Source organism: Phacochoerus africanus, chromosome 2, assembly GCF_016906955.1.
Source record: "Phacochoerus africanus isolate WHEZ1 chromosome 2, ROS_Pafr_v1, whole genome shotgun sequence".
Taxonomy (NCBI): domain Eukaryota; kingdom Metazoa; phylum Chordata; class Mammalia; order Artiodactyla; family Suidae; genus Phacochoerus; species Phacochoerus africanus.
In genome coordinates this window covers 177385854-177407939 of record NC_062545.1, presented here as the reverse complement: position 1 = coordinate 177407939, position 22086 = coordinate 177385854, and the positions used below count along the sequence as shown (strand labels likewise).

Sequence of the window (22086 nt, the reverse complement as noted above, 5' to 3'; positions counted from 1 at the left end):
GTTTGCTGACCATCTGGATATCTTCCTTGGAGAACAGTCTATTCAGGTCTTTTGCCCATTTTTCCATTGATTGATTGGCTTTTTTGCTGTTGAGTTGTGTAAGTTGCTTATATATTCTAGAGATTAAGCCCTTGTACTTTGCATCCTTTGAAACTATTTTCTCCCATTCTGAAAGTTGTCTTTTTGTTTTCTTTTGGGTTTCCTTTGCTGTGCAAAAGCTTTTCAGTTTGATGAGGTCCCATTGGTTTATTTTTGCTCTGGAACAACAAAAGACCCAGAATTGCCAAAGCAATCCTGAGAAACAAAAACCAAGCAGGAGGCGTAACTCTCCCAGACTTCAAGAAATATTACAAAGCCACAGTCATCAAAACAGTGTGGTACTGGTATCAAAACAGACAGACAGGCCAATGGAACAGAATAGAGAACCCAGACATAAACCCTGACACCTATGGTCAATTAATCTTTGACAAGGGAGGCAAGAACATAAAAATGGGAAAAAGAAAGTCTATTCAGCAAGCATTGCTGGGAAACCTGGACAGCTGCATGCAAAGCAATGAAACAAGAACACACCCTCACACCATGCACAAAAATAAACTCAAATTGGCTGAAAGACTTAAATATACAACAGGACACCATCAAACTCCTAGAAGAGAACATAGGCAAAACACTCTCTGACATCAACCTCGTGAATATTTTCTCAGATCAGTCTCCCAAAGCAATAGAAATAAATGCTAATGTATTCTTAAAACACAGATTGCTGCCCCTTTTTCTCTATATAGTTTCTAATACTCTAGATGTATGGTTGGGCTCAACTGTATTTCTAGCAGGTCTTAGGTGATGCTGATACTGTTGGTGTAAGGGTGATATTTTGGAAACTATTTTGTTTTGTTTTTTGTCTTTTTGTCTTTTCAGGGCCGCACCTGTGCCATATGGAGGTTCCCAGGCTAGGGTTCTAATTGGAGCTACAGCTGCTGGCCAAAGCCACAGCCACAGCAAACCAGATCCTACACCATAGCTCATGGCAACTCGGAATCCTTAACCCAGTGAGCAAAGGCCAGGGATCGAACCCGCAACCTCATGGTTTCTTTCTTTTTTTTTTTCCACGTCAGATGGGTAATGTGCCAATGTTGTAACAAGGTTTGAGGGAGGCACACATCACGCAGGCGCGTGAACATCTGATCATCATGCTTATGAACTACAGAAGGATCAACCTCATAGTTTCTAGTCAGATTCATTTCCACTGTGCCATGACGGGAGCTCCGGGAACTATTGTTTTAAAGCTCTCTTTTTAAAATTAAAGTTGTGTGAATTTCTCTAAAGTCAGATTTCTTAAGAGAGGAAAGGAGACAAATTTAAAATTTTCAACATGTAAGGATAACCTGACCCCCTTGCTGTACAGTGGGAAAATAAAAAAAATTATTAAAAAAAATAATAAAATAAAATTTTCAGAGTGGTGTTATGGCAAACCTCCAATGTAGTTTATTTTAAATTTCCTATTTTTACCTTACCCTTTTAAAGTTCTTAGTTCACATTGTTTTGGTTACACATTAAGAATAAAATCACTGCAATGGGTTAATGATCTGGCTTGCCTCTGTGGAGCCACCAGTTTGATCCCCAGCCTGGCACAGAGGATTAAGAACCTGGGCGTTCCCTTGTGGCTCAGCAGTAATGAATCCAACTAGTATCCATGAGGATGCGAGTTCCATCCCTGGCTTCGCTCAGTGGGTTAAAGATCCTGCGTGATGTAGGTGAGCTGTGGTGTAGGTTGCAGACCCAGCTTAGTCCCCGGTTGCTGTGGCATAGGCCAGCAGCTGTAGCTCCAGTTCAACCTCTGGCCTGGAAACCTTCACTGTATCTTTGCTGGTCAATTTAGGCTTTGGCCTTGTCCTGTTTATATTTGTTCATTTGACAGTAAGTCAGCTTTGTTTCTTTTTTGGTAAGTATGGAATGGAATCACATGGGTGCAGTTGGCAAAAACAAGGTTGTTTGTTTTTGTTTGTTTGTTTTGGGCTATCCCCGTGGTGTGAAATTCTGGTGCTAGGGATCAAACCACCACCAAAGCAGCAACCCAAACCACAGCATTGATAATCCCTGATCCTTAACCTGCTCTGCCACCAGGGAATTCTAAGACCTTTTTTTTTTTGCTTTTCAGGGCTACACCTACAGTATACGGAGGCTCCCAGGCTAGGGATTGAATCAGAGCTGCAGCTGCTGGCCTATGCCACAGCCATGGCGATACCAGCTACTTAAACTCACTGAGCAAGGCCAGGGATCAAACTCAAATCCTCATGGATACTTGTTGGGTTCGTTACCAGTGAGCAACAGTGGAAACTCCCAACCAAGTCTTTTTGAGGATGATAATGATAATAGTAAATAGCACCCAAAATGTACTGGGTGCTTTTGTGTACCATTTTGTCTGTGTTTTACAGATGAGAAAACTGAGACTTTAAGGTCACTTTCCCATGATCACATAGCTATTAAATAATATAGACAATATTTTAACCCTAGGAGACTGAGTCTTTTCAAATTATACCATCCTGCATCTCTGGATATATGTCATATATATACACAACGCATGTGTGTGTTTATGTGTTGCATGTGTACATATATATGTGTTTACATGTATATTTACAAATCAATATTATGCTTTCATTATCATGTTAATGGTAATTTACCAGTCTTGAATTAGATATACAGGAATTATTTTAATATAAGGATCTATTACTATATGATTTGTATTTATACTAAAAATGATCCTAATCAATAACTCATTAACTTGACTTGAGAATCAACAATTCTTTAATACTTGTGTCATACAAAGATGTCAGTGGTGCACAGTGGATTTCTTACCCATTAGTGAGAGATGGTACAACATAGAAAGCAGGATACCTCTTAAGCAAGACAACTTTAAAAATCGCTAGGCTTTCCCAGTGCAGTTCAGCAGATTAAGGACCAGACATCTCTCTGTGAGGATGTGGGTTCAATCCCTGGCTTCGCTCACTGGTTTAAGGATATGGCGTTGCCTCAGGCTGTAGGCGTAGGTTGCAGATGTAGCTCAGATCCTGTGTTGCTGTGGCTGTGGCATAAGCCCCAGCTGCAGCTCCGATTTGCCCCCTGGCCTGGGAACCTTCGTATGCCCAGGTGAAGCCATTTTTTAAAAAATCACTAGTAATAACTTATTAATAAATAAGATAATATTTATCACACTTACTAAGTGATAGGCATTATTCTAAACACTTCATGTAAACTAATTTAATCCTGAAAACAATCCTGTATTATTGTATTGTTTTGAGTATCTTTCACCCTTTGGTTTTTCACATAACCTTCAGACTTCCTTTATTGCCGCCCCCCTCGACTCCTCAGCACATATAAGATATGATTTGAATTTCTTTTCTTCATTAGGTGTTATATTTTGGTTAGATCCCTTTTAAAGAATAATAATCCAAATCTGTATTCCATATGTGATGTGACATTTGCAGAGCCAAGTGGAATGTCTCCTTTCTAGTTCTGTATGTTACAGTTCTATTAATGCACCTTAAACCTCTGTAAGATTAGTGTGCTAATGTAGTGCTAAAAGTAAAATCCCTAAGCCTACAAATGAGTTTTTCTCTCTTATTCTGTAATTGTATAGCAGTTTGTTTTTTGGGGGGTCTTTTGGGGTTTTTTTCCCCTTTTTCTTTTTTGGCTGCCCTGTGTCATAAGGAGTTCCCAGGCAAGGGATCTGATCTAAGCCACAGTTGCAGCCTACACTGAAGCTTCACCAACACCAGATCCTTAACCCACTGTGCCAGGACAAGGATCTGACCTGTATCCTAGTCCTCCAGAAACACCACTGATCCTGTTGCCCACAGTGAAAACTCCATATAGGTGTTTTGGAATCCACCATAGATTCTTAACAGTTATCCCTCTTAAATTCTTGTTAGATGTCAGGTCTTTTTGGATCCATGTTTTGTTAGCTTATGTTTTTGCTGTTCTCTGCAGCTTCATATCATCTGCAAAGCTGAAGGGGCTGCCCTGGTATCTTCATCTTGGCCTTATATCATACCTTCCTCCATGTAGACCTCATTCCATTGGTGGTATACTCTGGTGTGGCTGTCCAACCAGTTACTAATTTAGCTAACTGAACTACCTTTTATTTTTGGTTTTGTTCTCAAAATCATGAAAGTATATGTTAAAATGTTTTTCAAACATCTAGTTAAACATCATTAATTTTCATGATCTGCAACCCTTCTAAATACATCAAAAAAAAAATTAGTCTGTGATGTGTCTTCTTGTTAGCTTGTACATCCTACTCTTAGAGATCACTACATCCCCTTCTAAGTATTCACAAATCAAACCTTTAATGATCTGTTTTAGAATGTTATCTAAAATCAACATTAATCTTACCAGAATGTTGATAGAAATTATTGTCTTATTTTGAAAACAGTCTCCAGTCTTGTAGCACTGGCAATGATTCAGGGAGCTCATTTGCATGTACTTTTAAGTGTCTTGGAACATAGTTGTTTGGTTTGGGAGAGATATGAACTTCTGTTAGATTTATGTCTAAGTATTTCACTTTTTGGGTGTTAATGGTAATAAGTTTTTAGTTTCAAAATCCTTGTTTATTGCTTGTATATGGGAAAGTGACTTTTGTGTATTAAACCTGTGTCTTTCAAACTTTTGATAATTGCATATTAGTCCCAGTATTTGGGGGGGGTGATTATTTTGGATTTTCTATACAGAAAATCATGTCATCTGCCAAGAAAAACAGTCGTTTCTTTCTTTCCAATTACTATGCCTTTTATTTCTCTTTCTTGTATCATTGTATTAGCTAGGTGCCTGTTTTCAGTTCCTTCTCTTATTTTCTATATTGTTTACCTTTCTTGTTTGTTCACTTTTAAGTTTGAATAACATTCTCCTTATCAAATAAGACAAATGAGAGTCGAGAGGGCTATGTCACATGAAACCACACATATAATTAAGTTAATTGCAAAGGAATTGAATACTTAAATGTTTGTGGACTCTTAAAGGAAATTAATTTTGACCCAGCCTTTTGAGAATTTGAATTGGATGAAAGAAAGATGAGAGAGGAGAAAGGTTATAGACAAAATCCAGCATATGGTAAGAAAATATTTATATAGAGCTATAGTAATTACATGAGCTTTATTGGAGTGAAAGGTCATGGGAAGAATGGAAATTAGTGAAAGTGGAGATCTTGAGAAGAGAATGAGACTTAAGGGCTATATTCCTAGCACTTCAAGTTAGGTGGAACTTTACAAAGCATTTTCATGTAACCTTCTGAGATAGGTGGTATAAACAGTACTTTGCGGATGAAAAAAATTGATGCTTAGATTAAGAAATGTACCAATTCTGGGAGTTGCCATTGTGGCGCAGAGGTTATGAAGCTGACTATTATCGATGAGTATGTGGGTTCAATCCCTGGCCTTGCTGAGTGAATTAAGTGTCCAGTGTTGCTGTGAGCTGTGGTGTAGGTCACAAATACATCTCAGATCTGGCATTGCCATGGCTGTGGTATAGGCCAGCAGCTGCCGCTCTGATTCGACCCCTAGCCTGGGAACTTACATGTGCCACAGGTGCAGCCCTAAAAAGCTTAAAAAAAAAAAAAAAAGTACCAATTCTGTATAACAGTATGTAGCTCAGGACCAAAACTCATTATCTTACATTCCCAAAGTCTGTGTTCTTCTCTGATACTGCTCATTTCTGTTGCTTCACCATAAAACCCTATGCTAATAACGCTTGTAATTTGTCCAGTTTTCATGCACATTATCTAATTTGATCTTCAAAAATCTTGTGAGATTTATATAGTTCAGGTATTATTAGGATTTCACTTTATAGATAAAGAGAATAAAGATGAGAGAGAAGGCAAAGTTAATGTAAAATAGCTAGGACTACATTCTTAATCCTGTCATTTATTTTCTGTATCTACTTGCCTTTCCTGTTGTTCATTTTTCTCTTTTCAACCTAGATACTAACTTTTTTCCATTAAACTGAGGCTAAAAGAAGTTAAACAGGTTTAAAAGGACAACACTATAGTAAGTAAAAAGAACAGATCCAAACTTATGCCTTCTGGTTGCTGTTTTCTTACCATTATTCTCTTCCAGAATAAAGTACCTACTGGAAGACCCACAAGTTTCTGGGGACTTGTCCATACTTGTCCTGATTGAGAATTATTCTAATAGATGTGTGCAGGATTATTTGAAGAGATCAAAAATGGAGGTTGGTGACACCAGCTGTACTGTCATGTTAACGTAATTTTTAATAGACAAAACTCAAATGAAACAAGTGTGAAATGGTGATCTTGATGAAGATAAAAGTTTTAATATTTGGATATTTCTGCTTAAAAATGCACAGGAATAGGAGTTCTCTTGTGCTGCAGTAGGTTAAGGATCTAGTGTTGCTGCAGCAGCTCGAGTCAATGCTGTGGTGTGGGTTTGAGACCTGGCCCAGGAACTTTCGCAGGCCTCAGGCACAGACAACAACAACAGAAATGTATAGGAAAGAAGTGCTGTACTCTCCCAGTCTTACCAATATTTATATTATTTAATCATGTTCAGAATGTTTTAATTTACTCCATAATACTTTTAAAATAGGAACCAAATCTGCTTTTTTAAAATTACCCTTTCATCTTTTTTTTTATTGTTAACTTTCATCTATTCTAAACAGTTGCTGTGAGCCATTCTGAAGTATCCATGTATTAATTTCTTAGGACTGCCATAACAAATTACCACAAATGCAGTTACTTAAAATAGCAGAACTTTATTTTCCCACAGTTATGGAGGCCAGAAGTGTTACTGGGTCGAAATTAGGTGGTGGCAGGGCTGTGCTCCCTCTGAAAGTTCTAGGGGAGAATATGTTCCTAGCTTCCTCCTAGCTTTCTCATGCCTGCCAGTGTTAAGTTGTTTGTGGCTGTGTCATTCCAATCTCTGCCTCTGTGGTCAGATTACCTTCTCTTCTGTCTGTGTCAAATCTCTGGCCTTCTTGTAAGTTACTTGTGATTGTGCTTAGAGCCCACCTAGATAATCCAGGACAATCTCTCCATTTCGAAATCCTTAGTCATATCTGCACAGTCTTTTCTTTTTTTTTTCTTTTTCCATATAAAGTATTCAAAGTTCCCAGGTATTAGGATGTAGATGTCTTTTGGGGGAACAGTTATTCAGTCTATCACAGTCCTTATTGCTTCTCATTTTTTTCTTTTTTCTTTCTCATCTCTTTTCTTCTATTGTTATTCTTTTTCATATTACAAAAGCAGAGTGTCAGGTAGATTGAGTGGGTATGATCTAAACTCATTAAGAGTTAAGTAGTAGGTAGGGTCTAGATCAATAAATGAGCCTTAACTGCCTTCACTGTAGAACATCAGTTCATGTTCACATTACTTTTTTGTTGTCATTAGATTAGTTGAGAGAAATAGTATCTGTTATTTTCAGTACCCTTTATCAAAATAATTATTGCATCTTTGGGTAAAGTATCCTTTACAATTGAAGTATCTGTGGATTAGATTGGCAGGCATTAATACCATTTATTGAAAAAATAGCCAAATAGCTTCTGACATTGCTTCAGAACTGATTTTTCTTTCAGTGATTTTTTTTTTCTTTTTCTTACTTATATTTTGTTTCTGTCATAGCTCAGACTTGAATTTAATGAAGGGAAACAGAAGAGTTGGCAGAGTTCTGATCTAAAAGTCCATTGTTAAGAGACTTTTATGAAAGGAATTGAATGATTGTTGTCATCCCTTCTAAGTCTAAAAGCTTTTGTCTCGTATTTAGTATGAAGTATTTAAAAACCAACAAATGGACAGATAACCAACATCATATTAATTTTATACTATTTAAAGAAGGAATCATTTGCAAATTGTTTTAAAATAACTATTTGTACTTTTTATTCTTCTGTAGATGGACCACACATCTCCGACCTACATGCTTGCTAACCTAACCCACTTACATTCTGAACAACTTCTGCAGGGCTTGAATCTTCTTCGTCAACATCACGAACTCTGTGACATCATTCTTCGAGTAGGCGATGTTAAAATCCATGCTCACAAAGTGGTACTTGCCAGCATCAGCCCATATTTCAAAGCTATGTTCACTGGAAATCTTTCTGAAAAAGAGAACAGTGAGGTCGAGTTTCAGTGCATTGATGAAACTGCTCTCCAAGCCATTGTGGAGTATGCCTATACAGGGACTGTTTTTATTTCACAGGACACAGTTGAATCTCTCCTTCCAGCAGCAAACCTACTCCAGATAAAACTTGTCCTAAAAGAATGTTGTGCATTTCTTGAAAGCCAGCTTGATCCTGGTAATTGTATTGGAATTTCTCGTTTTGCAGAGACATATGGTTGTCATGACCTTTATTTGGCAGCCACTAAATACATATGCCAGAATTTTGAAGCCGTTTGCCAGACTGAAGAGTTTTTTGAACTTACGTATGCTGACTTGGATGAAATTGTTTCCAATGACTGTTTGAATGTAGCTACTGAAGAGACTGTTTTTTATGCACTTGAGTCTTGGATTAAGTATGATGTCCAAGAACGCCAGAAATATTTAGCACAGCTACTTAATAGTGTGCGATTACCACTGCTGAGTGTTAAGTTTCTCACTAGATTATATGAAGCAAATCATCTTATTCGTGATGATCGTACTTGTAAACATCTTTTGAATGAAGCCCTGAAGTACCACTTTATGCCTGAACACAGACTCTCTCATCAGACAGTCTTGATGACCCGACCTCGCTGTGCTCCCAAAGTACTTTGTGCAGTGGGAGGAAAATCTGGACTGTTTGCCTGTTTGGATAGGTAAATAGAAGGCTCTCAGAGGATTGATGCTAATGGAGTTTATACCTTTTAAATTTTCTATTTTTTATATTTTTAAAATAGTTTGATTTCCCTGTTTATTTGTTTTTTTCTCTTCTAAAACACTTACCTCATTGTTTTAATCACATTGTTATCCATTCTCTACAACACTCTCAATTAACACCCCTTTTCCCTGCCAGTGTGCAATTTTTATCCATCCTGGTTATGCATGAACTTTTCTTTCATTTTATACCTTTTTTTTTCCTTTGTCAAATCATTCACATCTTAATTTGAGTCAGACCAGGTCAGAGGGGATTTGTTATTGTTACCTATATTAGAAGATGCTAAGGAAGAGAACTAAGGATCTGTGATAAGGGCAGACTGGGACAAGAGTGTGTTTAAATGAATACAGTTAATCAGAGTAACCAAGGAAATTAAAAAAATGGGATGCTGATACAAGTCATAGACTTTACGTGCAGTTTTTCTTCACTGTAAATATTTTCTTTTACAACAGTGGTAAAAAGTGCTTTATTTTCTAATAACTTAGAGTAGTTGTCAGCCGTTTTCTATAAAGAGCCAAATAATAAATATTTTGAACTTTATGGCCATATGGTCTCTGTTGTAACTACTTATCTCTATCAGAACAGTCATAGACAGTACAAAAAAATGAATGAGCATGGCTAGGTTCTAGTAAAACTTTTTTACAAAAGTAGCTGGTAGGCTGAATTAAGCACATAGCCATAGTTGATTTAGAGCATTCTATAAGTAGTTCTTACTACTATGAAAATATAGCTGAGTGTTCCCTTTGCTTTTCCCTTGAATGGAATTGCTTCATAAAAACATTATTTTTAATATATTTGTTTAATACTGTGGATTTCTTTCTGGCCATTTCTAAACATTTGGTAAATTGTGTTTCCCCCCTCCAATAGGAGGAAACTTTTGATATTTTGTCAGTGTCAACTGATATTTTAAAAAGTCTCAGTGTACATTTTAATTGTGGTCTAAACTATTATTGTTGAGATTAGGCTACAGGTACTTATGGTGACTACACGAATTGATTGTTTAATCTTATTCTTAAAGATATTGATTATTGGCATGAAGTAAATCATATTAGTCAAGTATCATGACAAAAAAAATCCAAACATGAATTTACCCTCTAAAAATTATTGAGGGGTTCCCATTGTGGCTCAGGGGTTAACGAATCTCACTAGGAACCATGAGGTTGAGAGTTCGATCCCTGGCCTCGCTCAGTGGGTTAAGGATCCGGCATTGCTGTGAACTGTGGTGTAGGTCGCAGATGTGGCTTAGATCCCACATTGCTGTGGCTGTGGTGTAGGCTGGCGGCTACAGCTCTGATTAGACCCCTAGCCTGGGAACCTCCATATGTTGCGGGAGCGGCCCTAGAAAGATAGAGAGACAAAAAAAAAAAAAAAAAATTTGAGCAGTTGCCTCTTGGCCTCTCAAATATTAAAATTAACAAACATAAATTATTGATGAGTCATAAAAACTGTTCATATCTTTAAGCCCTGTAATTTTTCATCTTAGAATCTATCATAAAAAATGTAAATGTCATTTGCAAAAGCAGTTTATTGCAGTATTATTTGAAACTATGGGAAAATTGGAATCAACTTGAATAATAATTCAATTTAATTCTATAAAAATATTCTGTGGAAGTATTAAGGAGAAACATTTATCCCATTTGGAGGAATTTAAGGAAGATATTGTGGAAAAAATTAAGGTCCAAGCTCAATGTCAAAAGCTGAGCAAAGAGCCAAGTGAAAAATGGTGTGAATGTCACAGAAAGGACACAAAGACGTAATGGTAAAAACTCTTTGGTTTTCCAAAGTATGAAGTTCCAACCAGCAGGTGACATGCAGTGATTATTGTGGCCAAGTCAAAGAAGGTATCTCATGATGAAGAGAGGATTTTTATTATGTGGGTTGAAAAAAATTTTTTAAGGGGAGTAGTGAAATTATCAGATTTGTATATTAGGTCATCCTTGGCTGCATTGTGGAGAAGGCTAGGGGAGCAAGGGTTAGTATCAGAGGAATTAAGAAAGAGGTTATTGTAGAAGTATAGGCAAGAGATTTATAAGGTCCTAAATTAGAGTAGAAGTAGTAAAGATAGAGAATGGGGCATTAATTTCAGAAATGTTTTAAGAGAGTAAATTGACAGGATTTGGTTAGATGAATATGGGGTAAGTGAGAGGGAAGAATTAAAGATGAGTGGGCTTTCTTGGTTAGATATTTGATGAATGGTCACGTACCAAGAGAGGAAAGGGGAGCCCATTTTATTTTATTTTTTTTATTTTTTTTATTTTTTAATTTTTTTTCTCTTTTTGTCTTTGTTGTTGTTGTTGTTGTTGCTATTTCTTGGGCCGCTCCCGCGGCATATGGAGGTTCCCAGGCTAGGGGTTGAATTGGAGCTGTAGCCACCGGCCTACACCAGAGCCACAGCAACGCGGGATCCGAGCCGCGTCTGCAGCCTACACCACAGCTCACGGCAACGCCGGATCGTTAACCCACTGAGCAAAGGCAGGGACCGAACCCGCAACCTCATGGTTCCTAGTCGGATTCGTTAACCACTGCGCCATGACGGGAACTCCCAGGGGAGCCCATTTTAAAGGGGAAAACGATGTATTTAGTTTTGGACATAATTATTTTATTTATTTATTTATTTTTGGGCCATGACATTCAGCAACTTGATATGAGATTTCAGGTTTCAGACCAGGGATCAAACCTGGGCCGCAGTGGTTAAAGTGCCAGATACTCACCAGTAGACCCCCAGAGAACTATGTAGACATATTGAATTTAAAGTCTTTGTAAAATATCCACGTGAAGGATGTTCTTCTGCTATCTGGATATGATTGCAAAGCTTAAGAGATCGGGTTGGAAATTTGGAACTTATCAGCATATAGTATAATTGAGAAGTATACATTCAAACTACATCATCTTCTGGACCTCTTGACTGGTTTAATTGTCCCTCCTTTCTGCCCAATGAGAAAGGAAGAAGGATTGATTTATAAATGAACCTCTGGGGAACATTAATATTCAAGATGATAGCAGTAGGAACAATTAGCAGTAGGAACAATCTTAGAGATAGGAGAATCAAGAGAGAATTGTGTAATGAAAGCCAAGGAATTTAAATATGTAAAGAGAGAAGTAGTGTGATTAACAATGTAAAATGCAGTGGAAAGGCCCAGATAGTAATGATGGAAAGAAAGGTGGCTGCTAGGCTTGGCAGTAATGGGGATCATCAGTGACTTTTGGATGACTAATTTCAGCAGAGTTATAGTAATGATGTAGATAGATTACAGTGGGTTGAGCAGTGTGTAAAAAGGTAAGGAAATAGATTGTGAAGACTTTTCTTTTTTCTTTTTTCTTTTTTTTTTAGGGCTGTATCCGCAGGATATGGAAGTTCCCAGGCTAGGAGTTGAATCAGAGCTACAGCTGCCAGCCTATGCCACAGCCACAGCCACATTAGATCCAAGCCACATCTGCAATGTACACCACAGCTCATGACAACACTGTATCCTTAACCCACTGAGCGAGGCCAGGGATCAAACCCGCAACTTCATGGTTCCTAGTCAGATTCGTTTCCACTGTGCCACAACGGGAACTCCTATGAAGGCTATTCTCATAAGAAACTTGGTGGAGATAAGAAGGAGAGAGATAGGGTAGAAACTGATAATGTCAGGGGAAGTTTTTGTTTTGTTTTTATTTTGTTTTTGGAGAGGCTTGAATATATTTATTTATTGTCTGATGCCAGTAAAGACAGGTAGGGTGAAGATGTAGACAGAGGACTGGTCATTGATGGAGCAAGGTTTTAGAGGAAATAGAAAAAGGATGATATCAAAAGCAAGGGAGAAGGTTTTGAATAGGAGGAAGGACTCTTCATGCCCCAGGACTGGAGTATGTGTCTAGATTTGCTGAAGGAGGAAGGAGAGGAGCAGAAGTTTAAGACAGATCCCATCCTTGGAGTTCCCTTCGTAGCTCAGTGGTTAAGGAACCCAGTTAGGATCCATGAGAATGCTAGTTCCATCCCCGGCCTCACTTAGTGGGTTAAGGATCCGGCATTGCTGTGCGCTGTGGTGTTAAGTCGCAGACACAGCTTGGTTCCTGAATTGCTATGGCTGTGGCTGTGGCCAGCAGCTGTAGCTCTGATTTGATCCCTAGCCTGGGAACTTCCATATGCTGTGGGTGCAAACTCCCTGTGTGTATCATTTTCTTTTTTGGATTCCTCACATCTCTTTGCCATGTCTTCTAGACTCACATTCTATCATAAGAAAAATTCCCTTTATCCTCAACTTCTTGTTCTAATGAAGTATAGCTGATGCTTGAGGATACTGTTTTGCTAAAGCCCTCTCAAAACTGTTTTGTTTTTTCCCATACCTTATATATTACAGGTCCTAAAGGTTGGGTTAAGTGCTTTTCTTGCTCCTCATAGCCACTTGCAAATTTTTTTCATCCCAAGTGTACAGCTCAATGTATTATTACAAAGTAAACATTGTAAACCATTTCAAAAAAAGAACATGACCAGAAACCACCCTTGAGGTCCCTTCCCTGTCCTCCCCAAAGGTAACCACTACCCTTATTTCTTACTAGAAAGTAAGAAATGTTTTTGAACTTGATGCAAATGAGGCTGTATAGAACATATTCCTTTGAATTGGCTTCTTTCCCTCAATGTTTTATGTGTAAATTCATTCCTATTTCCTGTAGTTTGTTTTACTCTCATTGCTGTATAGCATTTTCTTACACAATATACACAGTTTATTTATCTATTTTATGGTTGATAAAAGTTTTAGATTGTTCCCAGTTTTGACTATTACAAATAATGCTACTACGAATATTGTTGTACATATACATATGTGTACCTTTCTCTTGGGTGCATATCTAGGAATGGAATTCCTTAGTTATAGAGTAATAGTCCATATCTTGCTTATCCATTCTCCTTTTGATAGATAATTGTATTATGCTGCTGTGAACATTTCTGTATTTGTGTCCTTTTGCAAAACTGGCTGTAATAGGCATTCAGTGGAGTGAATACACAGGAATGAAATTGCTGAGCCAGCATATGTGACTCTTCAGTTTTACCAGATACTGTTTATGGGCCATATTGATTTTTCAAATTTAATTTTTTCTGCTTATTCTTTAGTGTGGAGATGTACTTTCCTCAGAATGACTCTTGGATTGGTTTGGCACCCCTAAACATTCCTCGCTATGAATTTGGAATATGTGTTTTAGACCAAAAAGTGTATGTTATAGGTGGTATTGAAACTAACGTGCGTCCTGGCATCACTATCAGAAAACATGAAAATTCAGTAGAATGCTGGAATCCTGATACAAATACCTGGACTTCCCTGGAGAGAATGAGTGAGAGCCGAAGTACCCTTGGAGTAGTAGTACTTGCAGGAGAACTTTATGCATTAGGTGGTTATGATGGACAGTCTTATTTACAATCTGTAGAGAAATATATTCCCAAAATAAGAAAATGGCAACCAGTAGCACCAATGACTACAACAAGAAGTTGTTTTGCCGCAGCTGTGTTGGATGGAATGATATATGCCATTGGTGGGTATGGTCCTGCCCACATGAACAGGTATTTAACTTAAGCTGTATATGGTTGCAGATTTTTAAAAGTATCATTAACATTGATTTCTGGATTTTAAACAATTTGTGCATATGACTAACCTTCCCTTTTTAAAGTAATATTGATAGTCATTTGGGAAACTTTATCTGTTCTACTGGTATAATTGTAATTGTTTTACATGGGGATTTAATATAAACCTAAAAATCAAATCCTTCTTATTAAATTTTGCATTCATTCATTCAGTATAAATGCTTTAGATTTTAAAATTCAGAAATCTGAAAATAAGATAAAGTTAGACAACTTTAGATTTTGGGTGGTTATGTGTCTGTCTGTGTGTGAGTGTGTGTGAATGATCTATTATTGTATTGCTTAGAGTAAAAAGTGAAAAATGTAATTTATATGCTTACACAATATGCATCATAAACTTTAATCCTTACTTAAATATTCCATCCTGGATTCTTATTCTATGATACATGTATCACTTATCTGAGCTATGCTGGAGTTTAAAATTGAGATTTCTGTATTTTGTCATATCCTCTGAATAAAGGAGAAATATAAATGAGAAAAACAAAAGCATAAAGTGACTGCTTTTATGGAAAATTAATCATAATTCTGAACCTTTGTTGAAAGTTGATGTTCCAAAGATTTTTATCTCTAATAGTGATATGTATTTTATTGATTGTATTTTAACGAAAGAGTATAAGGTGGGTTTGTTAACAGACTGAGAAAGTAATGACACAACAGCATTTTGTCTATAAATTTTTATTTCTGTGTAGGCTGAAGTATTTCCCCTTTTTATTGCTTCTTTAGTTGAAGGAAAAGCATTTTAGGGGGCCAAGACATGCATTTTTATTTTTTGAAAAGCTGTTAGCAGAAATGAATAAGATAAAAGGTTAAATAAGTTTTAATTTTGAAGTAATGCTTTTGAAGTTTAAGTTTGCTACAGTTTATCACTGGACTCTTGTCAGGGCAAAGCATAGGTTTAAAGGCCTGGGATTTTCCAGGGAGGCTTTTTGGAAATTCTGATTTGATTTGGATTTCTGCAGTGCAGCTTGGAAAAGCCAAAGGTGCTCTGGAATACTGACTGGACTTAAATCTTTGAATTCTCCTAAATCACTCAGATTATTATGATTAGCCAGTTTGTGTCATGAAATCTGTAGTGTTTGTTTTGCACCATGAGTTCACCTGTAGGAAAAAAATTCCTTTTCTTTCTTTCTCTTCATCTTCCCTTTTCCTTAGCCGTGTGGAAGATCCTTAGTATCTTTAGGAAACATTTATATTCAGTTTGTTATTTTCAGAGTCCTTTCACTTGCATATTCATTTGACTTTATTCTTAAATGAATCATTGCATTATCCCTGTGTTTGCAGGTGAGAGGAAATGACTTATCCAGGAGTACACAGATCCAAAGTGGTAGGGCTAGGGTTTATTTAGCTCTAGGTATGCATTGTTAATATACCTGAACTCAGATTTTCTGACTCTAGATGCCCTATGCCCATAATACACTTTGCTGCTTGTACAGCATAATGGAGTAGGATATAGCTATTATTGCACCAGTCTACCAAGTAAGCTTTTATCCTTGCAATTCTATCAGTAAAACCTAAACATTTGGGACAAATTACTCTTGTTTTATATCTGTCCATTTGCGCTTTTAAAACTCTGGTGGGTTTTAGTTATATTAGTAGGAAGAGTGGTACAAAGGATATGTGAATTAATTCTTTGTTTTGTGAATATTTGCAGTGTGGAGCGTTATGATCCAAGTAAGGACTCCTGGGAGATGGTTGCATCTATGGCAGATAAAAGGATTCACTTTGGTGTGGGTGTCATGCTAGGCTTTATTTTTGTGGTGGGTGGCCATAATGGTGTTTCACATTTGTCAAGCATTGAAAGATATGACCCTCATCAAAATCAGTGGACTGTGTGTAGACCAATGAAAGAACCCAGAACAGGTAATAATATAATAATCTCTAAACACCTAGGACAAAATTTTGTATAGTGATGTACTTGAAATAGTAGTTTCTTGGAATGTAAGAGTTTTACCAGTCTAGAAAATTCTTTTTGTGACATACAACTAGATTAGACAAATCTATGTAGATTTCTTAATGTGATTTCAGTATGCCAATGTGCATACTATTGTTTTCTAAACTTGGAGAACACATTTTAAGAATGCTGATAGGGGAGTTCCCGTCGTGGCGCAGTGGTTAACGACTCCAACTAGGAACCATGAGGTTGCAGGTTCGATTCCTGGCCTTGCTCAGTGGGTTAAGGATCCAGTGTTGCCGTGAGCTGTGGTGTAAGTTGCAGACATGGCTCAGATCCCGCGTTGCTGTGGCTCTGGCATAGGCCAGCAGCAAAAGCTCTCATTAGACCCCTAGCCTGGGAACTTCCATATGCCACAGGATCGGCCCTAGAAAAGGCAAAAAGACAAAAAAGAAAAAAAAAGAATGCTGGTAGGAATTCCTGTTGTGGCTCAGCAGTAACAAACCTGGCTAGGATCCATGAGGACGTGGGATCCTGGCCCTGTTCAGTGGGTTAAGGATCCAGTGTTGCTGTGAGCTGTGGTGTAGGTATGGGGCTCAGATTTAGCGTTGCTGTGGCTGTGGCGTGGGATGGCACTACAGCTCCTGTTTGACCCCTGGCCTGGGAACTTGCATATGCTGAAGGTGAGGCCCTGGAAAAAAAAAAAGAAATAAAAAGAAATGGTCATAATAAAATGTATCACATAGAAACTTTTTGTCCATGTAACAAAAGTCATCGTTTTATGTGTTACACACACACACATCCACGCACACACACAGGATCCTTAGGTGGTTCTGTTTTGTTTATTATACATCAGTAGTCTGTGTGTTCACTTTCACATGCTCTTCTTAAGAGATGTTGTTGATCTAGAAAGGGTTGGATTTCTAGTTTCATAGAAAAAAAAATACATCTTCGAGAAAAAGAAGAAATCCTTGAACCCAAACTTAAATTACATTATTTTAAGAAGAAGGTTTTAAGTTACTGATGGAAATGCTTTAGGAGTATTCCTTGCATTTATGATTAAAGAAACTTATGAAAAATAAACATACAAAGGAAACTAGAAGGACAAATGGATTGGACTGTTTTAGTTGTTTAGTATAATTAGTTTCTCTGGTACCCATGAGAGGGAAGGCCATAAAACAATGGGAATGTAAAAATTTTGTCCAGCCTTGTTCATGTTAGAACTATATATATAATAATATATAAAGTAGAACTTTTAAAGCATAAATTATATAGTTCAGTATACATATAAAATTTCAGTGTATTTGAGAACATGATAAAAATGATTTTTTTTTTTTTTTTTGGCCACACCTGCAGCATGCAAAAGTTCCCAGGCCAGAGATCAAACCCCTGCACCACAGCAGTGGCAGCCTTAACCCACTAAGTCATCAGGGAATTTCCGTGAATTATTTCTTGAAAAATGTAAATAAATTGAGAAGCATATGGAAAGATATATACTACATTCTTTTTTTTTTTTTTGTCTTTTGTTGTTATTGTTGTTGCTATTTCTTGGGCCGCTCCTGTGGCATATGGAGGTTCCCAGGCTAGGGGTCCAATCGGAGCTGCAGCCACCGGCCTACGCCAGAGCCACAGCAACGTGGGATCCGAGCCGCGTCTGCAACCTACACCACAGCTCACGGCAACGCCAGGTCGTTAACCCACTGAGCAAGGGCAGGGACCGAACCCGCAACCTCATGGTTCCTAGTCGGATTCGTTAACCACTGCGCCACGAAGGGAACTCCCTATACTACATTCTTAATAAAATTTAACTTTGGTGGAGAGTAGGGTTGGGAAAAAAAGATGAAGACTTTAGCTCTTTTATACTAAGGAACTTTTTTTTCCAGTAAGCACATACTACTGTATTGCTTGGACAATAATAATAGATTGTTGAAATGTATTTTAAGGAAACATTAAAATACAAATGTACCTTTAGTATAAAGTCTGCTTCATGGTTAACATTTTTTCCCCTATTTTTACCCACCTTTTCTAGGAGTTGGTGCTGCAGTAATTGATAACTACCTTTATGTAGTTGGTGGTCACTCAGGGTCTTCCTATCTGAATACCGTGCAGAAATACGACCCTATCTCAGATACATGGCTGGATTCAGCTGGCATGATATACTGTCGCTGCAATTTTGGATTAACTGCACTTTGACAAGTGTGGACTTGTGGAAATAGTGTAGTGATGAACTTTGTGTCGCATGAAAGGATACCCAATTCTCTGAAGCCCAATAGCTACATTGCTTTCTCTTTAACTTGAAATGGCATGAAGACTCAAAGATTTGCTGGTTACTTTGAACTGACAAGTAGCTTTGGTTGCTCTTGATGACACAGTATAATAGTCAAAAAAAAAAAAAAAGAACTTGCCAATTGAATTGTGCACTTTTTTTTTCTAATACTGGGATAGAATAGTTTTATGTTTATGTGTGTACATGTGGAGAAAACCTTGCTGCTTAAAAAAAAAAAATAACTCTCTTCCTTTTCCTTGTCATACACCATGATTTACCAGGATGAGAAATGCTTAGATGCTGGAGTTATACTGAGTGACTGGACAGAATGCTGATAAGGTCTGTTAGATGTAAATTCATATGCTTACATTTTAAACAAAGGGCTGCTCCCCCCCCCCACCAGCAGGTACTTTTAAGAGTTGTAAATTACACACCATAGTAAGGCACCTGGATATTTTCCCTGCTAAATGGCTTTAGGGCTGAGGGTGTAATAAGTTTGCAAGACAAATGCATTTATTATCATGCTATTTGGGGTCCTATTTTAAGAAATCAGATATTTACTGTGTATGCCTTTTTCATATGGGCAGGTTAATGCTGGATGAATTTAGTTAACCCATCTATGCTATGCTAAGCATGGGATAGAAAGAGTTAAACATATCAGTTTCAGGGTTTTTAGTAGTACAGCAAGCTTTGCAGTGTTGATGTAAATATTTGACAGATGTTTAATACTACCCTTAGTGCACGTTTATTTTTTTCATGTATCCTTATAGTTTAGTTTTCTAAGACTTCTGTTTGCGCTCTCAAAGTGTTCAGATATAAAAATGGTGCTACCTGTAGGATCTCTAACAAGGCTCTAACAATGTTCTTTGGATGTTAAGATATGCATGACATGTTTTGATAGTATTTTTTATTTTTACTGGCTTGATTAATTTGTGCTTATTAAAAATGTTAGTGATTATACTAATATTAACATCCAAAAATCATTCAAATGGCCTATGTTATGGATTTCATGGTTCCTGAAAAGTGATTTAAAGGAAGATACATTTTTTTAATCTTTTTTCTTCTTGTGCTAGATGTTATATGCCCTTCTTAAAGAAATATATGCATTAAATATAAAGCACTAGGCAGTTATGCATTACTTTGTACATTTCTTAGGTAACTGAATATTTTAAAGTTATTGAGGAAAACTGGAACTCGATGCTTACTTGAGTAACGGTTCTAAATTCAGTTTTACTTTGACTAAAGAAATGATCTTTTAAAGCAAAATTGTTTGCTGTAGTCAAATGATAGCTTATTTAAAAGAACTGGTTAACCTATTTTGTTTTAGCATGTTTTAGTAAATGTCTGTTAGTTTTGAATACATTACTTTGCATTTTCTAGGATAGCGGTACTTGTATTTTTGGTACTGAAGTCATTTTGTTTTTCTTTCCTTCATTTTTTCTTTCTTTTTTTTTTTAAACTGCCCATTCTTTATAGTCTCTGCAAAACTAATGTATATTTTTTTCCTAAGAAAAAATTCATAATACATTCTTAAGTGCCATAATGTTCTGAATATTAAGAAGCCATTTGTAATTACAAAACATAGGTTCATTTGTTAACATATATGTTATTTCTTGAAAACTATTTGTAGCCAGGCAATTTGCAGTTTTCCTTGTTCTTCCATAAACTGCCACTTGTAGATTTAAATATATACTACAAAACTATATAAACTCATCTTTAATCGTATAAGTAGTTTCATGCTTATGAATATTTGCACAGATTATAAAAACCTTGCAAGTGATTTTTAGTCTCTTTCTAATTAAGAACTTACCAGGAGCTACTAATAAAATTGACGGGCTGAATATTTTCTATGTTGCTTGTTTGAATAACATAATGATATATAGCAATAACTTTTTAATTGATTTGAATAAATCTGTTGAATAGAAACAAGGTGCACTATTGTGATTGGCATAGACTTTATTTAAAGAATGCAATTTAAAATAAATTCCACACATAAATAATTTTAAATCCTCAACTCAATTTTCTTTCGTTTATATCAATCTAATTGTTAAATATATCCTGTTAGACTATTTTAATCCCCTCTCCCTGGAAGATAAGGAAATTTGAAAGACTGTAGAAATTTATTTTAAGCATAAGCAGATACCTACTATATATACATTTTAATTTTAATTTTTTTTTTTTTTTTCGGCTGCCCACGGCATATGGAGTTCCTGGCCCAGGGATCGGATCCAAGCCACAGTTGCAGTTTACGCTATAGCTGTGGCAATGCCAGATTCTTTAACCCATTGTGCCAGACCAGGAATCGAATCTGCATCCTGGAGCTGTTGAGATGCCGCCGATCCCGTTGTGCCACAACGGGAACTCTGTTTTAATGTTTTATTCACATATCATCCCAGTTATCAAATTAGCATAAAATATATACTCATTTGGTAAATTTTAGACCAAAGGCATGAGTTGATCATTGTTCTAGAAAAATCTAAATTTGATCTTGGTGAAGACTAAATATGAAACATCTTGAGCAATAGTAAGAGCCATGTACTACAGAACAAATGATGAAAACCTGTAAAGAGAAGAGAAAAAAAATCCAAATTTGGAAATATTTATTTTAGGTTTGCTAAATCTACTTACTGTGCATAACAACCAGAGATATTGTGACCTGACAACTAATAACTTTACAATAGAGCCTTCTCACAGAGATTTGTGAGAAGTTTCATCATGAACACTTGGCTGACAAATTGTAAACTTAAAGCCACATTTCTTATGTTAAAAAGGATTAAAATGTTTGATTATAAATTCCCAGGGTTAAGGATATTAGGAATAATTTTATATGGCTCAGGCAAGGAGAAATCTATTTAAGATTACCCAGAACTATTTTGGAAAAAAGTAACAGTGGGAAATAGAAATTAATCAGTTAGAAGATAATTGCCTTCTTTAATTATGTTATGAAGACTTAATCTGTTAGGAATGTTTAGCTATTTACTATTTGTTGAATATAGTAAGAGAACTTAAGTGATTTTTAAATGTAGCCCAAAGATAGTTATATAAGGTCCATATATTATTGCTAATACTGTTCTAAATATGAATAAATATTACATTATAGGATGTGGTATCAAGTAATAGAATGGCATTAGGTTTTGAAAAATTATTTTGACACCTTGACAAATACGGAGGGTCTCCTGTATATATGAGATGCTGTGCTAGATGCTATGGGGGCTAGGAATATCAATAAGATATAGTCTTCTCACTCAAAGAGTAAAATATAGTGAGAGAGACCTGTATCCAAATAACTGTTATGGTAAAGTGTGAATCTAATTCCTTATTTCCAGCATCATAGGAAGTGATTGGAGATCCAATTTATATTATAAACATTTGTGTCCTTTAGTGTCTAATTAGGTTTTATTGACAGAAGAGAATTATTTTTTAAAAAAACTCTAATATTTCCAGAATTCCAACTTTCCTAGAATTGGA

General features: G+C 36.5%; 1 protein-coding gene and 1 non-coding gene across 3 annotated transcripts in view; one reads left to right on the top strand and one right to left on the bottom strand.

Annotated features, from left to right (window-relative positions):
• The window catches only part of KLHL28 (kelch like family member 28), a 29865-nt gene extending 10951 nt beyond the window's left edge, over positions 1–18914 (top strand). Inside the window, exons 2-6 of one of the 2 annotated variants that reach the window (XM_047767244.1) lie at positions 6102–6216; positions 7890–8788; positions 13940–14383; positions 16113–16321; positions 18382–18914. In XM_047767244.1, coding sequence (XP_047623200.1) covers positions 6211–6216; positions 7890–8788; positions 13940–14383; positions 16113–16321; positions 18382–18545 — 1722 coding nt within the window. In that variant the 5' untranslated portion in view covers positions 6102–6210 and the 3' untranslated portion in view covers positions 18546–18914. The remainder of the gene's footprint in view (positions 1–6101; positions 6217–7889; positions 8789–13939; positions 14384–16112; positions 16322–18381) is intronic. The other variant, XM_047767245.1, reaches the window with a different exon arrangement.
• Positions 1104–1207, bottom strand: LOC125121788 (small nucleolar RNA U13). Its single transcript, XR_007133650.1, has one exon. It is a non-coding gene; the product is annotated as a small nucleolar RNA U13 (small nucleolar RNA).
• Positions 18915–22086: the final 3172 nt, after the last annotated feature.